At 58.7% G+C, this 16,142-nt stretch overlaps 1 protein-coding gene across 1 annotated transcript in view; it reads right to left on the bottom strand.

The window, feature by feature from the left end:
- The window catches only part of LOC125624889 (uncharacterized), a 36,667-nt gene extending 21,132 nt beyond the window's left edge, over positions 1-15,535 (bottom strand). Inside the window, exons 1-4 of the mRNA XM_075121396.1 lie at positions 15,363-15,535; positions 14,559-14,674; positions 7,624-7,727; positions 230-357 (exon numbers count right to left, since the gene is read on the bottom strand). Coding sequence (XP_074977497.1) covers positions 230-357; positions 7,624-7,727; positions 14,559-14,674; positions 15,363-15,535 — 521 coding nt within the window. The remainder of the gene's footprint in view (positions 1-229; positions 358-7,623; positions 7,728-14,558; positions 14,675-15,362) is intronic.
- Between the last annotated feature and the right edge of the window lie 607 nt (positions 15,536-16,142).

Raw genomic sequence — 16,142 nt, 5'->3', positions numbered from 1 at the left:
CTGCTCCTCCAGGCCGTGCACCTGGCAGCCCCCATTGGTGCTTGGTTTGTTGCTGTCATCCCCTAAGCTGCGCGAGTCGGGCCTCTAGCTGTGCGGGCAGGATGGGGTGTGTGTATGAAAATAATTTTCTGGGCCCTTGCTGGGGTGCTGAGGCCCCGAGGGGCAAGCCCCCGCATGTACCAGCTCCCTGCAGCATGCACAGGGCTCGCCAGCCAGGATCAGCACCTACCACCATCTCAAGGCTGCCTTCCAGTAATCCTCCTGGACTGGACAAACCCCATCTCCTGGAGACTCCGAGGCAGCTGGTCCCAGTTCCCCCCTGCTCCAGCTCCTTCCCTGGGAGGCCCGTTCTGGACCCTGAAAAGAGAATGCAATGAAACAGCAGCTTTAGAGACTGTGGGGCAGGGGGAGCTCTGTCCCCTTGCCCTGTGTTGAGAGCATCCCCTGGGCAGGAGGGAGGTGGGAGCGCCTGATGGCGGGGCCACCCCCCACCCTGAAATGGCAAGTGCCCTTGGGGAGTTCAGCTCTGGCTCATGCTGGAGGTGGGGGGAGTTGGGGCTGTTGTATCCCCCACTGGAGCGCAAAGCTCTCAGGAAAGTCACATGGGAGACTGAGGGGCAAACCCAGGGCCTGTGCCCCTCAGGTCTGGCTCTTGCACCTCTCTGGCTGCAGGCTGATCATGCTCCAGCCTGTGGTGCTGATTCACTCTGCCAGGCTGCCAGCCTCTGGGCTGCACTAGGGAGGTTGGGTGAGCTGCAGAGGGTCCAGGTCTATGAAACAGTACAAATAACTAAGGGAATCGGCCCTGGAGACCCTGCTCCAAACTCCTCCCAAAGTACTTGTGGTTAGGGAGCCTCGCTGCGCTGATTTTGCCCATCCCTTGTTCCCATTCTCTATCCCATGCTCCTTTCTGTCTGCCCACCGGGCCAGCCCCTTCGCCCCTCTGTGCCTCAGTTTCTCTATCTGTAAAATGAGGCTCACGGGTTTCGCTCTATCTGTCAGGCTTCATTCAATGTTTGCAAAGCACTATGGGATCCTCTGCCAGCAGGTGCTAAACAAATGCAAAGTAATTCTACAACCCGGCTGCTGCCGTGGGTGTGGGTGTTTCTGTGCACACACACACGTGTGCGTGCATATGTATAAAATGTACACCGCTGTCCTCCGTTGAATAGAGTCAGACTGCTGCAATGTGCTTCATTGTCCCTATAGCGCTAACGCTGAAAGATGTTTAGGCCTGCGGTTGCAGAGCAAGATTGAGTTCTATCCCCAACACGGAGAACGGCTGCAATGCACAGGATGGCGCCAAAGGTCCCGAACCGGTCAGAGATCCGTTGCCGCGTGTATTATCTGCCCCCCACCATCTCCATTAACAGTAACTTCCCCACAGTGATCCGGCTACATTAAAACCCTTCTCCGAACCAGCTTCATTTTTCATGGGACGACGACATGTTTTTACCAACCACGCTAAAAGCTCCACGTCCCCACCTCCTCTCCGCTCAGGAACGTTTTTCATTTGTCAGCTCTAAACGCTATCGATTCCCTCCGTGTAGCAGGGTCGGGGGAGAGGGGGGCAAGTGAGTCAGGCTGTAAAGGCAGAGAAAGAGGGACTGTCTCCTGCGTAACCTCTCCGTGCTGCCAGGGCACCTCTGGCCCGAGCGGCACTGCCTGGATCTGGAACTACATCAAGGAGATTACGTTACCCACCTGGGGACAAGGGGGGCAGGATGGGCCTGGCTGAAACAACGGCGGTGAGACGTGCTTGGAGTCTGACATTTGCCTGTGGGTGAGACTGGGGGTGGCTCCTTGTCCTTTATTGAAAGGCTTGGGGGCGGGGAATGACTGGCTCCAGAGACCCTCTCGGTCATGAGTTCAAATGCAGCAGTGGGCTGCAGCTTGGAAAATCGTGCCACTCCAAGGAGCATGAAAAATGAAGCACTTACCGGAGACGGGAGGGTGCTCCTGACTGGGCTCCGGGCAGGTGGCTTATGCTAGTGTTACAAGCGTGCTCCATGTCTGCACAGCTGTAAATCGACATGGTGCCAGGAGATGGTGCTCTGGAACATGCAGTCTGGTCCCCGGGTTTCGGGGGCCAAGCAGACTTGCCGTCGGGTCTATTAGGCGCTGATATAAAGAGCGAGGACTCCCAATAGACACCTGGTTACTGTTTCACTGTCATTGATGCTAATTCTCTGCCTTTCATGGGAGCAGCTCGAAGCACTTTGCCTGTGTCATTAACTAATATAAATCTCCCCACTGTATTTTCCACAGTATGCATCCGATGAAGTGAGCTGTAGCTCACGAAAGCTCATGCTCAAATAAATTGGTTAGTCTCGAAGGTGCCACAAGTCCTCCTTTTCTTTTTGCGGATACAGACTAACACGGCTGCTCCTCTGAAACTAATTAAGCTTTGCAGCACACCTGCCAGGGAGATATAGGCCTCACCCAGCACTGCAGTGCAGCCACCTCTGGGGCAGAACACGGCAGCAGCTCGGCAATACAGGGCACCCCCTCTCAGTGGTTTAGAACAGAAGTAAAGAAATGGACTTTCTAAAAACTGCAGGGGAGCTGGGAGCTGTTTGGCTGACTGCAGTGGCTCTGTGAGCTGAGCCGGAGGCGCTGAACCCAGTTTGTAGTGGCCCACCCCACCTGTTGGCTGCCACAGCAGAGAGGCTGTGAATTTACTGAGCCAGAGACTGGACTTCCCGCCAGACATAAAGGGGCTGCCTCCTGGCTCAGGGGCAAGTGGCCTGCACTGTCCCTGCCACGACTGCACCTGCAGGCTGGGGTTGCAGGGCTCATCGGCATGAAAAACAAACCTCGTCCATTTCTGTCCAGCCCCAAATTCCAGGGCCAGGGGCAGCCGAGGGGCCTTGGCTGCGTTTGACTCAAATGGCAGATGAACAGCTTGGGCAGCCAAAAAGACTCCTCATTTTGCAGCTCCCACGAAAGCATGTGTGGGGGCTCAAGGGCTCAGGGTTGCCACTGGGCTGGCTGAGGGTCAAAGCAAATTGTCTCTCCCCACAGCAGGAGAAGGAGCTGCTTCCCCAAGCCAGGGAGAGGAGGGGGAGTCCTGCCCCTGCTGTTAGCTGGGCTCCTCCCGTTCCAGGCCTTGCTCTCTCTTCATGGCTCCTTACAGAATGCAGGGGCAGGCCAGGGTTAAGGGGCAGCAGATATATTCAGGGTAGGATGAGCCAAGGGCTGGCAGCAGCTTGCCGGGAATACTGGAGCAGGGACTAGTGTGACACCCGGGAAAGCAAAGGGGTGAATTCAGTCCTCCCGAAAGCAAGGGACAGAGCCAGCTACAGAGCAGGGGTGTGCTGGCAAGCATCCCACACATGGCTCTGCCGATGCCCCTCAATCCCAACCCACAGTCCCCGTCTATTCCAGCCCCTGGGCTCCCTTCACCGCCAGTTCTGCCAATGCCCCTCAACCCTGAGCCACAGTGCCCCTGCTATCCCAGTCCTGTGCACCCGCCCAGCTCTGCTGATACCCCTCAGTCCTGACCTACAACCCCCTGCTATTCCAATCCGGAGTAGCACCTCTCAGGGCACCTCTTGAATCCTGCTGAACTTTATAGTTTTGCAGGGGTGGGAGAAACCCACCACTAGGCCTTGGCTAAGCCCAGCAAATGCCCTCTGCTATCATACACGGCTGCAGATAACTTTGCCCCCTGCATGGCCTAATCCCCACATGAGACTGCCTTTCCCTGAGGCAAAGGAGAGCAGGACGAAAACGTTTACTCAGCAGAACTGCTCCCTCCTTTCCCTAATGCACAGAGCAAGCGAAATCCAAGCCTGCGCTCAGCCCCCGGCTGGGGAGGGTGAGTGAGGGAGCACGGACCTAGAAAGGCCTGGCCAGCGCTAAACTTCAGAGAAACAGGCTCTGTTTCAACCAGAAGCCGGAGGTGACTTGGGGGCTCCTGTCACGCAGTGGAGGTGGGGGGTCGGGGCGGGGGAGGCTTTTCCCTGGTTCCAGCAATGAGCCAGTTTACACCTGTTTGACTGGACCCCAAATTCTCTCTGAGCCCAGCTCGGAGCTGACAGGCTCCTCCAGGTTCCCCTCCTGGCTCAGGAATCTTTTGTACCACGTGTCATTTGCATCGTGCCAGCCCTGGGCCAGGAACCTTTGGCCGAAGCAGAGCTGAGGCTAGACCCTGTAGCGAGATCCCCAGCCTGGTGGCAGGGCCACCACGTTTCTCCTTGATGCTTTCACTCAGGAGTCATCCAGTCTCACTGCTGCTTATTCATAAAGGGGAAGGCCAGTCTGGTGCTTAAAATACAGATCTGGGAGCTAGGACTCCTGGGTTCTTTTTTCAGGCTTAGGGAAGGAGGGAGGTTTAATAGCTGGAGCAGGGAACTGGGTTCTCCTGTGTGGATCAGAGACCTTCGGATAACAAATGGATATAAACTGGCCATCAGGAAGTTTAGACTTGAAATTAGATGAAGGTTTCTAACCATCAGAGGAGTAAAGTTCTGGAACAGCCTTCCAAGGGGAGCAGTGGGGGCAAAAGACATATCTGGCTTCAAGACTAAGCTTGATAAGGTTATGGAGGGGATGGTATGATGGGATAGTCTAATTTCGGCAATTAATTGATCTTTGACTATTAGTGGTAAATATGCCCAATGGCCTGTGATGGGATATTAGATGGGGTGGGATCTGAGTTACTACAGAGAATTATTTCCTGGGTGTCTGGCTGGTGAGTCTTGCCCACATGCTCAGGGTTTAGCTGATCGCCATATTTGGGGTCGGGAAGGAATTTTCCTCCAGGGCAGATTGGCAGAGACCCTGGGGGTTTTTTGCCTTCCTCTGCAGCATGGGGCACGGGTCACTTGCTGGAGGATTCTCTGCACCTTGAAGTCTTTAAACCACGATCTGAGGACTTCAATAGCTCAGACATAGGTTAGGGGTTCGTTACAGGAGTGGATGGGTGAGATTCTGCGGCCTGCATCGTGCAGGAGGTCAGACTAGACGATCATAATGTTCCCTTCTGACCTTAAAGTCTATGACTCTATATTTAGCACCATAGAGTTACCTAGTTGTAACCCAGAGGTTGAGATGACCAGTGGACAATGTCACACATCAGCCCAGGGGAAGGTTCAGGTGAGCAAATCCCACCCCTCCAGGAGCCAACCTCAGTCTCTGTCTCACTGTCTGCTCAGACATGACAACGATGAAGCCCCCTGGCTGACTCTCTAGGCGTTATAGACAGATTTATGGACTGGATCCTCAGCAGGGGTGAATCAGCCGAGTTCCGTCATGGCCGGTGGAGCTCCGCTGCTTTACGTTAGCTGAGCGTCTCTTCCTCTGGGCTGAGTTTTGACGCCCCCAGCAGCCAGACGCTCCTGTCGTGACGCGTTGGGGCAGATTTTCAGGAGACCCCCATGCCCGGCGTGAACCCAACATGCTGGCTCTTTGGGAAATCTGGCCCGCATGCTGCCGCGCTGGGTAGGATTAGTGTTCCACTGAACAAGGACCCCAGATCTATCCACTGCTTGCATTGCAGACTGAAGAAGGAAAATATGGGTACGCCTAGACTGGGGTCACAGGGTGGGACTGCAGCTCCGGCAGACATACCTGAGCCAGCTTTAATCTAACTAGCTCAGAGCCTGGAGCAGTGATGCTGCAGCAGCAGGAGATTCATCGCCGGCTGTGCAAACCCGCCCGGAACCCTGGCTAATAACTCGTGGGGGCTGGCCCGCGCCGCTGGGGCTTCACTGCTCCAGTACCTGAGCTAGCTGGATTAATGCTAGCACGGGCCTGTCAGCCTGCACTGCAGTCACACCCTGTATCTGCAGTCTAGACACAGCCGAAGGTTTACTCCATGGGCTAGGAGTACCATACTCCTGGCATGTTGCATACCGGAAGGCTTCTATGTTAACTGAAATTTGCACCTCCTTATAAGGTTGTTTCAGATGCATGCATCATACTGGAAAGCAACCCCGCCTCCCCCCCTTTCTGCTCTCAACACCGAGCAGAAGAGTGGTTTCCCAAAACGGCACCAACAACCCAGGTTTATCTCTTGTTGGCTAGGCAGGATGGGCTAGTCGTGAAAGCACCAGAGGAGCCTTCAAGAAATGTGGCCCCAGTTCCTAACTCCGCCACAGACTCTTGTGTGTGACCTTGCGCAAGTCATTTCACCACTCTGTGCCGTGGTTCCCCGCCTGTAAATGGGGAGGATGCTGCTAGGAGGGTGAAAGCTGGCCATGATTGGGAGGCACTCAGATACTACGGTGGTGAGGGTCAGATCCATTCTCTGGCCTGGGTTATGCAGGAGATTAGATGAGCTCTAATGATCTCTGATGGCCTTAAATCCAAGCCCAGTTAGATAGAAATCTACGGTCTGAGCCGTGCAAATCATCGAGACTCCTGAACAGCTAGAAACCCAAGACTCGTGTGTTAAACCAGCTCTTCTTGCTTCCACAGCCTAGGAAGGTTTGAAATACTGAGCCTGAATTCCCCTTTTGACATCACACTCAGGCGGGACATAGGGAGTGGGGAGAGTCATTTACCTTCTTTCTTTCACTGCTTGAAAGGTTAAAAGTAAAAAAACAAAAACAAGAACCACCCTCCATTCCCCACGATGCTGTTTTATTCAGGATGTGAGTGCAGGAAATATTTCATATTTCTGAAGGCTGCTTTAGTGAGGCGAAAGGCACAAGTTTAATAGGGCTGAGGACCTATTTCTAGCTTCCCCTACCCCTGAGATTATAAAAATCAACCCCCCAATAACTGTGTATTTATTATCCTAACACAGACCTCAGGCCAGGAGAACAGAATTAGAAGCCCAAAACATTTCCTCTTTCTTTGCACAATTAACTCCTAGCGCAGGTCATTTTTTCTGCTGCAGTTTGTAACTGTGTGAGCTCCTGCCTCAGTCTGGCCAAGTACTGTCTGCAGGGAGCACAACAAATGTACTTGTGAGTCACATGGCTCAGACACAGAGCTGGGTTAGCTCAGAGGTTGGGCTTGCGGCTAAGGCACTAGCTGGGGACTCAGCAGATCAAGGCTCACTTCCCAGCCCTGACACTGCCTCTCTGTATCACCCTGGGCCAGTCACTTAGTCTCTCCGTGCCTCAGTTTCTCCCATCATTAAATGGGGATACTAGTTTTTCCTTTGTCTTGTCGGCACTTCAGGGCAGGGGCTGTCTCTGTGTCTGTACAGCACCTGGCACAATGGGGCCCTGATCGCAGCTGTAATACAAATAACAGCTGGAGGCTTTTGCAATCCCTGTGGCTCCCCCCCCCCCACCCCAAAGTGTACGGGCCTTTTCACAAAAATCTGTGCTAAGCCTTGGGAACGAGGCGTGAAACCCACAGCGCCCTGTGACCCTCCAGACAGACAAATCGAGAGACTCGCTGCTCCAGGGGAAACCAGCTGCGCCATTTCCCCCTCACGTTTGTGCCGACCTCCCTGGCTTGCCATAGACTCGACCCCCCAGACCTTGGTGTCACGCTGTCACACCCACTCCTCATTTGTAAAAATCGGCCAGGTTCACAACAGCCTTTTCTAGCTCCATCCCTTGCCTCCGCTCGCTGTGTCCCCCAGCCACTGCCCTGTTCTGTGCCTCAGTTTCCCCAGCTGTAAAATGCAGGGATGGGGTGGAATGGTACTTACACACCTACCTCAGGGATGACTTGAGGCTTCGGTTCCAATGCACTCTGGGATCCTCTTACAGCTGGAGCGAGAGCACAGTGGACCCACTCCCTCAGCCTCTTGAGTGTTCTCCCTGTCAAAGCAACATTTGGAGTTCAGTACTGAGGCTGGGGACGGCACCGGGGGCTCATGCTCCCCCCACATCCCCCTCTAGCTAAGATCCCAATGTGGCGCCCATCACCGTAGTATCTGAGCACCTCACAGCCTTTCACGGACTTAGCCTCCCTGCCCCCCCACTCTCCCCCTGCGAGGCTGGGAAGTGCTATTACCCCATTGTACAGGCCGGAGCAGGGACCTGACTACTGGGCTGCCCCGTGCAGGCTAGAGTCCTAACCACCAGGCCCTCCTGCCTCTGCAGACTGAGTGCTGCCATTTGGGGCTCAGCAGCGAGGACAATCAGGCGCTGGAAGATCCCGGGGATTCACGCAGAGCCTCCTCCTCCCTAAGGGCCAGAACCTCAGTGGGTGTAAATCTGCATTGCTGCACTGATTTACACCAGTCAAGGATCAGGCCCGGGGCCACTTGGTGGATTTGTTTTAGCCCCGACGAGCTCATGAAACTCCTGGAGGGAGAGCTGCCGCCTCGGGGGAAGGGGAGGTTTCAGAGCCACAGAGCAGGGTCAAGGGGGCAGGGGACTCATGCAACTTGCTGGAAATCACTGCTCCTTGTCTCCAATTCTGTTCCCACCCTGGTGTAAATCAGGAATAACGCTGCTGGAGCCAATGAGGTTGTACTGGTTGCAGGGGAGATTTGGGCCCATTGGGCTGGGAATGTTTGGACCTAGGGAATGGATGGCTGGGATGGACCCCCTACCCCAGTGCTCACCCCTTGCAAGTAATCCCTGGCTCCAAGGCAGGATGGGTGATGTTAGCCCCCGCGCAGAGGCTAAGGTGCCATTGACGTCACACAGCGCATTGCCCCGAGCCAGTCCCCCAAGGCCCCTGCCGGCGCTGAGCAAAGGGCACAGAGGACTTTGGAGCAAGGGAAAGTCAGAGCAGACTGTACTTGCCTCTGCGGAGCTCTGTGAGTGTCTCTCTGTCTCTGTCTCTCTCTCTCTGCAAGGGGTTGCTGTAGGTGGGCCCACTGCCCCCCTCCTTTCCCCTTGGCACCCCATCCCACCTGTGCAAAGTGGGTGCGGAGGGCTCCTGGCTCCATGGTCCCCGCTCAGGGCAGCGGTTCGCCCTGGTTTCCTGGCTGGCACAAGGTTCAAAGCTGTGCAGTGCGCTCCCTCAAGCCTGGCCCAGAGCTGCCTGCGCTCCCCCCTGCAAGAACCCCCATTCCCCAGCATGGGCAGGTCAGGGATGGGGGGAGGGGTTGCTGGGGCAGTCCTGCCCCCCCATTATTCCCCACGGGCCAGGAGGGGCTGGATGCCACGGCAGTAAGAGATACACAGGGAATGGGTGGGGGGGGGGTGTAAGTGCAGGGGTGAATTTGGCCTGCTGATTGCAGGCCCCACCTGCCCCAACAGAGCCCTTAGCCCTGGTCTGCGGCACTCTGGGGACAGGGATGCTGGAAGGGCCAAAGTTAGTGGAGAGGCTGGGAGAGCTGCAGAGCCATTCTAGGCTGGAGGGACGGCTTGCCACCCTCAGCGCTGGCCATGCGGCCCGAGGGCACTGGGCAAGGGCCGCCTCCCGCCCCACCCCAGTTCCTGCTCTCAGCTGTGGTGCACATTAGCTGAGCAGAAGCTGGCTCTTTGCAGAGGCCAGGCAGAGGGAAGCTCCTGGCAATACCAGCTGCTGGGCCAGGGCCTGGGCCCTCTGTCAGGTGGCAGGTCACCCCAGGCCCCTCTTTGGCCATTGTATCTCCCAAGGATGGGAAGTGACTTGCCCAAGGTCACGTATCAAATTGGTGCTAGAGCTGGGAATAGAACATAGGAGCCCCGACTCCCAGCCCGCCCTCCCACCCCCGCCCCGCTCTAACCACTAGACCCCACTCCCTTCCAGAGCCAAGGATAGAACCCAGGCATCCTGATTCCCAGCCCCCACCCTCGGAGCAGGAGGAGCTGGGCTCTCCGGCTGCTGCTGAGAGCCCCAGTGGTGGAGTCGGGCCCCTGGGGATTGAAGTCTGAGCCCCAGCCTGGAGGGGCCGAGCAGGGGGTGGTCAGGTCTGGTTGAGGCTGCAGAGGGGGGTCCAGGGTCAAGGCAGAATTGGGGCGAGAAGAGATTGATTCAATGGCACTAAAACGGGGGAGCTTTCCCCCAAACACCCATTCTCCTGAGCTGCACTGAACCAGAGCTGGAGAACGGACCCTTGGAGCGCTGGGTGCAAGCCAGGGGCTGTCTCGGAGGCTGAAACACAGCCCCCTCCCCTCCCCCTGCAAAAAGGCCTGGCCGCGCCCGTGCCCGATGGGGCTGGTTTTCAAGCGGGCCATGAGGAGCAGCAGTGGCTCTGGCTGAGGAAACTGGGCAGAGCCCCCCGGGCCCAGAGCCAGGGTCGTAGCCCTCTGGGCTCCAGGGACGGGGCAGGCTGGGCCCAGGAGGCACATTCCCCGGAGCAGGCGGTGCGGCCTCAGGCGAGCAGTGACTCAGCACCGGGCGGACAGCGACCACACGTGCTGCCTGTCTCTGCAAGGAGCTGCCGGGTGCCAAATATGCACTTACTGCGCGGCTGACCCGGCTTCTGGGAGCCTGGGAGAGCAGCAGCTTCTGGCAGACGAGAGGCTGCTCGGCCTCTGGAGCCAAGGCCATCCCTACAGCGCACCCCGAGCGGCTGGAGTCACCCCAGGGAGGGATCTGGCTCCCTCTGGCTGCAGCCCAGCCTGTGGTCCTTGGGCTCCCGGCTCCCAGGACTGAAATCTGGACCTGGCCCAAGCCCCAGCAGCAGAGGGGTTGGGAGGGGCCCAACCTTCTCCTGCGCCAGGCAAGGGGCTGGTGTGCCCAGCACACTCCGGGGTCCCCCTCTCCTGCCCTCACAGGAGGGTGACCGTATTTCCCAAAGGGAAAACAGGACACCATCGTGGGGCTGGCCCGAGCCTCCCCTCCCACCATGGGGCTGGCCTGAGGCCCCGCCCCGACTCCCATGGAGCTGGCCCGAGCCTTGCCCCACCCCACAGGGCTGGCCCGAGCCCTCCTTCCTGCGCGGGACTGGCCGTTGCTGCTCACCAAAGCTCTGCCTGCCTGCCCCCCGCGTGAAACGGGGGCTGATATTGCTGCTTGCTGGAGCCCTACGTGCCCCACCCCCCGAGCCTCGTCTCCCCGCCCCGCACGGGGCTGGCATCGCCGCTCCCTCGCCCCCCACTCCTCAGCCCCACTGTGCTGAGCTCTCAGCCTGCAGCGATCTCCTTGGAGTTTGATACCAGACCCTCCCCTCCACCCAGGGAGCGCCCCCCACCTCACTGCAGCCATTCACACCACCACAGCAAACCGGATCAGGCCCTCAGCTCGCCCCAGAGCTCATCGTCCTTCCCCCAGGAGAGAAGAGCTGCAAAGGCCGAGGAAGAGGAGGGCGTGACCCCAAAACGTCTAGGACAGGGCACGGGCAAGTGAGCAGCAGGTCTCTGCGCTATTATCTCCCCGGATGCGAGTGCGAGGGGAACCAGCCTGGGGCGTTCAAGGGCACTAGTGAATATCCCCGTGGCTAACTGATGCTAGTGGGCGCAGGTGGTCGTGCATTTGAGACACTGCCGTGAGTGGCCAGGTCTGCGTACCCGCATGCGTGTGACGCTGCGTGTGCAGTGCACGGCAGGGAACTCTGTGCATGTCTCTGTGTCTGCAAAATGCCCCTGCGCACAACAGCGCCCCCAACAGAAACGCTCTGAAATGGCCCAGCCGGCACAGGAAATGGTCCTGGCAGCCCAGAGCTGGTCTGGGGAGCTCTGCTCTTTCTTTGCCTTTGTCTACAGCTCCGTTCCCCCAGCTGATCATGGCTGTTTTGCTAAAGGGATGGCTGCCCCCCCCACCCCGGGAGTCTCTGCCATGACCCTGCCCCGAGGGGGCTCTGGCTAGAGAGGTAGCAGGTGCCTAGGGGCACTGCGACACCACAATCAGGGGCCAGGAACAAGGGTTAGGGGCTGAGCTGGGACTTGGGAGCCCTGGATTCAAGGCCCAGTTCTGGCACCGGCTTCCTGCGAGCCTGGGCCCTTCGACCCAGCTCTGTTAGGGGCCTAGGCCTTGCTCTGCTCGGCCCTGCGAAGCCACAGGGACACAGACGCCTGTGTGTCACCGACAGGCACTGGGGCTGAACCCTGTCCCCCGCCTGATTTGTTACGTGGGAAGCAGCCAGAGCTGGGGGAGCCAGGCACGCTTTGGGCAGGGCCAGCCTGAGCTTCCTCCCCTCCCTCCTGCCCCACAGCCCTCCCTCCCCACACAGTCTGCAGGCAAGACCTCCATAGCCCCCCTCACTCCTGACCCACAGCATCCCCGCTCATTCCAGTCATGCCCCCCAGCCCCATCTCTGCTAGCACATTTCAGCCCTGACCCACGCCCCGTGGCTCTGCCATTGCCTCTGACCCACAGCCGCCTGCTGCCCCAGCCCTCACACCCCCGCCTTGCCGCTGTCCCTCGGAGCCCAGCACCGGCCATGCAGAGGAATCCTGCTCTGACCTTGGCTGTGGTGGTGCAGGGGTGAGACCTGGTGACCTTGGAGGGGACAGGAGCCCGGCTCCCGGCAGCATGAGCTGAGTGGCTTAGGAGCGCTGGGATGGGAAGCCAGCGCTGCTGAGGAGCAGCCTGGGCTCTTTGCTTCCTTTCAGGGATGTGGCGTCCTTTGCACGGGGCTGGCCCCAAGGCAGGTGTTGCACGGACTTAAGTACAGCACTCACCCACCCTGCAAAACCAGATGTTTGCATCTGGCAGCCTTCAACTGCCCCTCTAATGCCCCAGCCCCTCCCCTCTCCCTCTGGTCAGGGCTCTTTCCAGAGCCCCTCTGGAGTGGCATCATGCCCCCTATCCCCCTGCCCGCAGGAGCTGCCATGCTCCCCCATCCCAGCTACACAGCCCGGCATGCTGCAGCAGGCCCCCGGTGAAGCTGAGGTGCCAGGCAGCGTAGGCTGAGCTGGCTACTGGTTCAGATCCCTGGGGTTGTCCGACCCCGCAACTTGTCCAAACCTAACTGGGCCCAGGCCCAAGATTTCTTCTGGGCTGGAGCTGCCCTTGACGGGTGCCGACGAGTGTCTGAGCCAGCAGCTGCTCAGCTCTTGCACTGTGCCGGGGGAGCCGGGGCTGCGGTTGGAAACTCGCAGGAAGCTGGAGAGGAGGGCTGCAGCCCCATGGCAAGATTTCAACCCTCCTCCGATAAACCAGGAGGCCGGGGCCAGGTCCACTGCTCCAAAGTGCCTTTTATTTGACCCTCTGAACATACCTGGCCACTCATTGCAGGGGGAAGCTGGCACGTCTGAGTGCCCAGGCTGTGATTCTGGGCCGGGGGAGCCATCGCCGAGTGACCCCAACCCCCATATGTGGGCCAGATCTTCAGCCCCTGTCAGCTGCTGCCCCTCCATGGAGCTCCACCCATGTGCCCAGCTCACAGCCAGCCCCTGGCGATTCCTGAGGCTTCCATTGCAGAGGGAGAGCAACAACAAGCCCGAGTAATGGAGGGCCCGGGGAGGCTGCCAAGAGAGGCTTTGATGTGGGGATTCGCAGGCATCCAGCCACCCTCCCTGCCAGGCCAGCACAGCCCCAGCCGGCCTATAAAAGGAAGTGTCTTTTTTCTGCTTTCTCCCCAGTGCTGCCCGGTGCTCGGCAGGCGCTCGCTAACACAGCCGTTTCCAAGTTGTACTGTTCACTGCTCCGGCTTGGCCCTGCTCCCTGCCTCCCCCGGCCATTGATCCATTGGAAACCAACTGCATTAGCCACTTCATCAGACCAAGCGGCAGAAAAAAGAGAGACACACAACCAGGCACAGAGCTGGGCGCAGGGTGAGAGGGCTAGCTCCTTTCAGTGCGCCCCCCACACCCCCCTCTGCCCCCTCCCCGAAGAAACCAGCTAGGCTAGGAAATTGTGAAGTGACCTGCCGATGGCAGGAGAAACCCCTCCTCCCCCTGCTTCAAACCAACATGACAATGCGACGGTGGGGCCTGATTGACGGCTAGACCAGAGGAGCCCCATCCTGCCACGCTGATCCTCCGTGGGCATGTGCAGAATATGGGGATCAGGAGCCCAGAAGTTAGAGTTGGGATCCCTTTGCCCCTCCCCGCCCTACACACACACACACACTAATGTAGGGGATGCTCCTCCTTGTCCTGGCCCCCAAAGGATTTGCCCAGCAGCGAGGGAGCCCTGCACCCTATTCTGGGGGACCCCTGCCACGTTGCTGACTGTAGGCAGGTGATTTACGGCTCAGGCTCTCTCCCCCACAACAGACACAGGGTCTCTAAAGAGAGAGACCCTGCCAGGCTGCTGGCCCCACAGCAGCGTCGCCCAGAGCACCGTTATCCCCCGCTCCGTGCAGACACCGGGGGGGGCCAGCACACATACCCCGAGCACCGGGGTGATGCAGAGCCGGCTTTGTGCTGCCCTGCAGCCCCCCATGCCTGCGGAGAGTTTGCCTATGACCCTGCTTCTTTGCTTTCGCCAATCCCAGGGCACCTCCACTGGGCCCAAGCAAATTAGGGGGTAGGGGAGCAAGAGGACCGCAGCCATCCCTAACCCTGCAGGACATTTGCTGAGACTACAAGCCCCTTCTCCTCCCACGCATGGCTGAGACTGAGCCCCCCACCCCCTCCACACACACACTCTGCAAAGCTGCTGCAAAGCCCAAGTAAAATGCTGATTACGGTTCTGATTATCAGTGTCTGGTGCAGAGGCTGCAAATAACAAAAGGCATCTCCGGCGTGGGAGCTGGGAGTGCAGGCACCAGCCTTGTACTAGTGAAGGTTAAACGCTCAGCCCAGGGAAACCCAGCTCCCCCGCCCTGCAGTCCCCAGCATCCCGATTTCTGGCCCCCTCCCCAGTGCTGAGCCACTTACTGTCCTGAAGGTGAGTCCACTTCTGCCTGGGGCTGGAGCGTCGGCACCCGGGGGCGGTGGTGTCGCCTGCCAGTTCCCGGCACTTGCCTGCTCGTCTTGACTTTGCCACAGAACTCCTTCAGCTTGTCTGCATCCTGTTCCCGAGGAGCATGCAGCATCCTCACAGCTCAGCTTGAGAAGTTCCTTGCGAGGGAGGGGAGGGGAGAGAGGAGATTTAAAGGCAGACCCTGCCTGGCTTGCAGACACCTTCAGGTGCACGTAGGTAAAGATGCTCCCCTCTTCTTTATAAAGGAGCCTCGTTCATTGCTGGGGCTTCCCCCCCTCCCCTGCAGGCAGAATTCACCTCCCCATCCCAAGACGAGTCCCACCCCTTCCACACACACACACAACCATGCCCGGCTGCCAGGCGGACGGCGAGGGAGCCGCACAGATCTATGCGAATGAATCCTCCGGCCTCTGTATTTGCCAGTAAATATTGTCGCGGGTGCGCAAATTGCAAGAGGCCCCGTCTCTCCCCTTTCGCCAGCAGACGCGAAGTCCAGTCCGGACAGTTCTGAGCCACCCCCAGCCCTCGTGCGGCTGCTGCAGCAGTGACTTCGCCCCCCCTCCCACAGGGAGCTGCAAAATGGTGGAAGCAGGCCAGGAAGCAGCTCTAGGAGACCCTGGCCACAAGCAGCCAAAGGGGCCCAGAGACGCTGCCATCAAACCAACCCGAGGCATGAAAGGCAAAAAGCAGCCAGGGCAAGTCAGAGGGCTCCCCAGGCAGGGGAGCCCAGGAGGTCGCTTGCCTTAGGACGTCCAAACCCTTTGGCTGGCTGATCAGCGCTGGGGAGACTCGGGGGTTTGGGCGTTTGGGATTTGGGGGACTTGTCCGGGTCCAGCGGTGTAGACGTGCTCTCTGTCAGCACGCTAGCAGGCAAGGCCCAGGAGGGAACCCGCTGGGCGCTGCCGTCTCCTGACCCTGCTGCAAGGAGCATTTCGCCTCTCGCCAGCGGCTCTGGACTTCAGTTTGGCTTTTCCAAGTTGACGTGCGCAGCAATGTGTCGGCGGGTTCGGGTCCCCTGCTGTCCCCTCTGCCGGCGCTCCCAGGGGCTGCCTGCTCGCCTGGGGCTGGGGTGACTTTTGGAGCCCCTGACACCCAGACTCTGGAGATGGGGGGAGGCCAAACACCCCTCATTTGTGACATGCCAAAGCCCCACTGATCAGTGCTCCATCGGCCTTCGGCGGAAGAGCAGTGGGGAGAAGGGGGAGTGGGGAGGGGCTATGGAAAGGACTCGACCCCCCCCCCATCTCAAAGCAGGCCCAGGCAATGCAGGTTGCTCTTAGTATATTGAACCGCTCCCCCCACCCCCCTTCCTGAAAGCCTCACACCTGCAAAGTGATGAGAGAGACTTGAAAGCCAAGCTCCTACCTCCCAGCTCTCCCTCCACCGGGTCCTTTCGCCAGCAGCATCCTCTGGGCTTTGAGCCTGGCTCCTCGGAGCTGCAGAACATCCCAAACGCAAGAGGAGGCTTTGCAGCCCCCTGGAGGTGCGAGGTGGAGAATTGGGGCGGTCGGCGGGGAACATACAACTCCTTGTTCTAG

This window comes from Caretta caretta, chromosome 19 (genome assembly GCF_965140235.1).
Source record: "Caretta caretta isolate rCarCar2 chromosome 19, rCarCar1.hap1, whole genome shotgun sequence".
NCBI classification, from domain to species: domain Eukaryota; kingdom Metazoa; phylum Chordata; order Testudines; family Cheloniidae; genus Caretta; species Caretta caretta.
The sequence above is the reverse complement of the archived record's forward strand: the minus strand, read 5'-3'. Positions and strand labels throughout refer to the sequence as shown.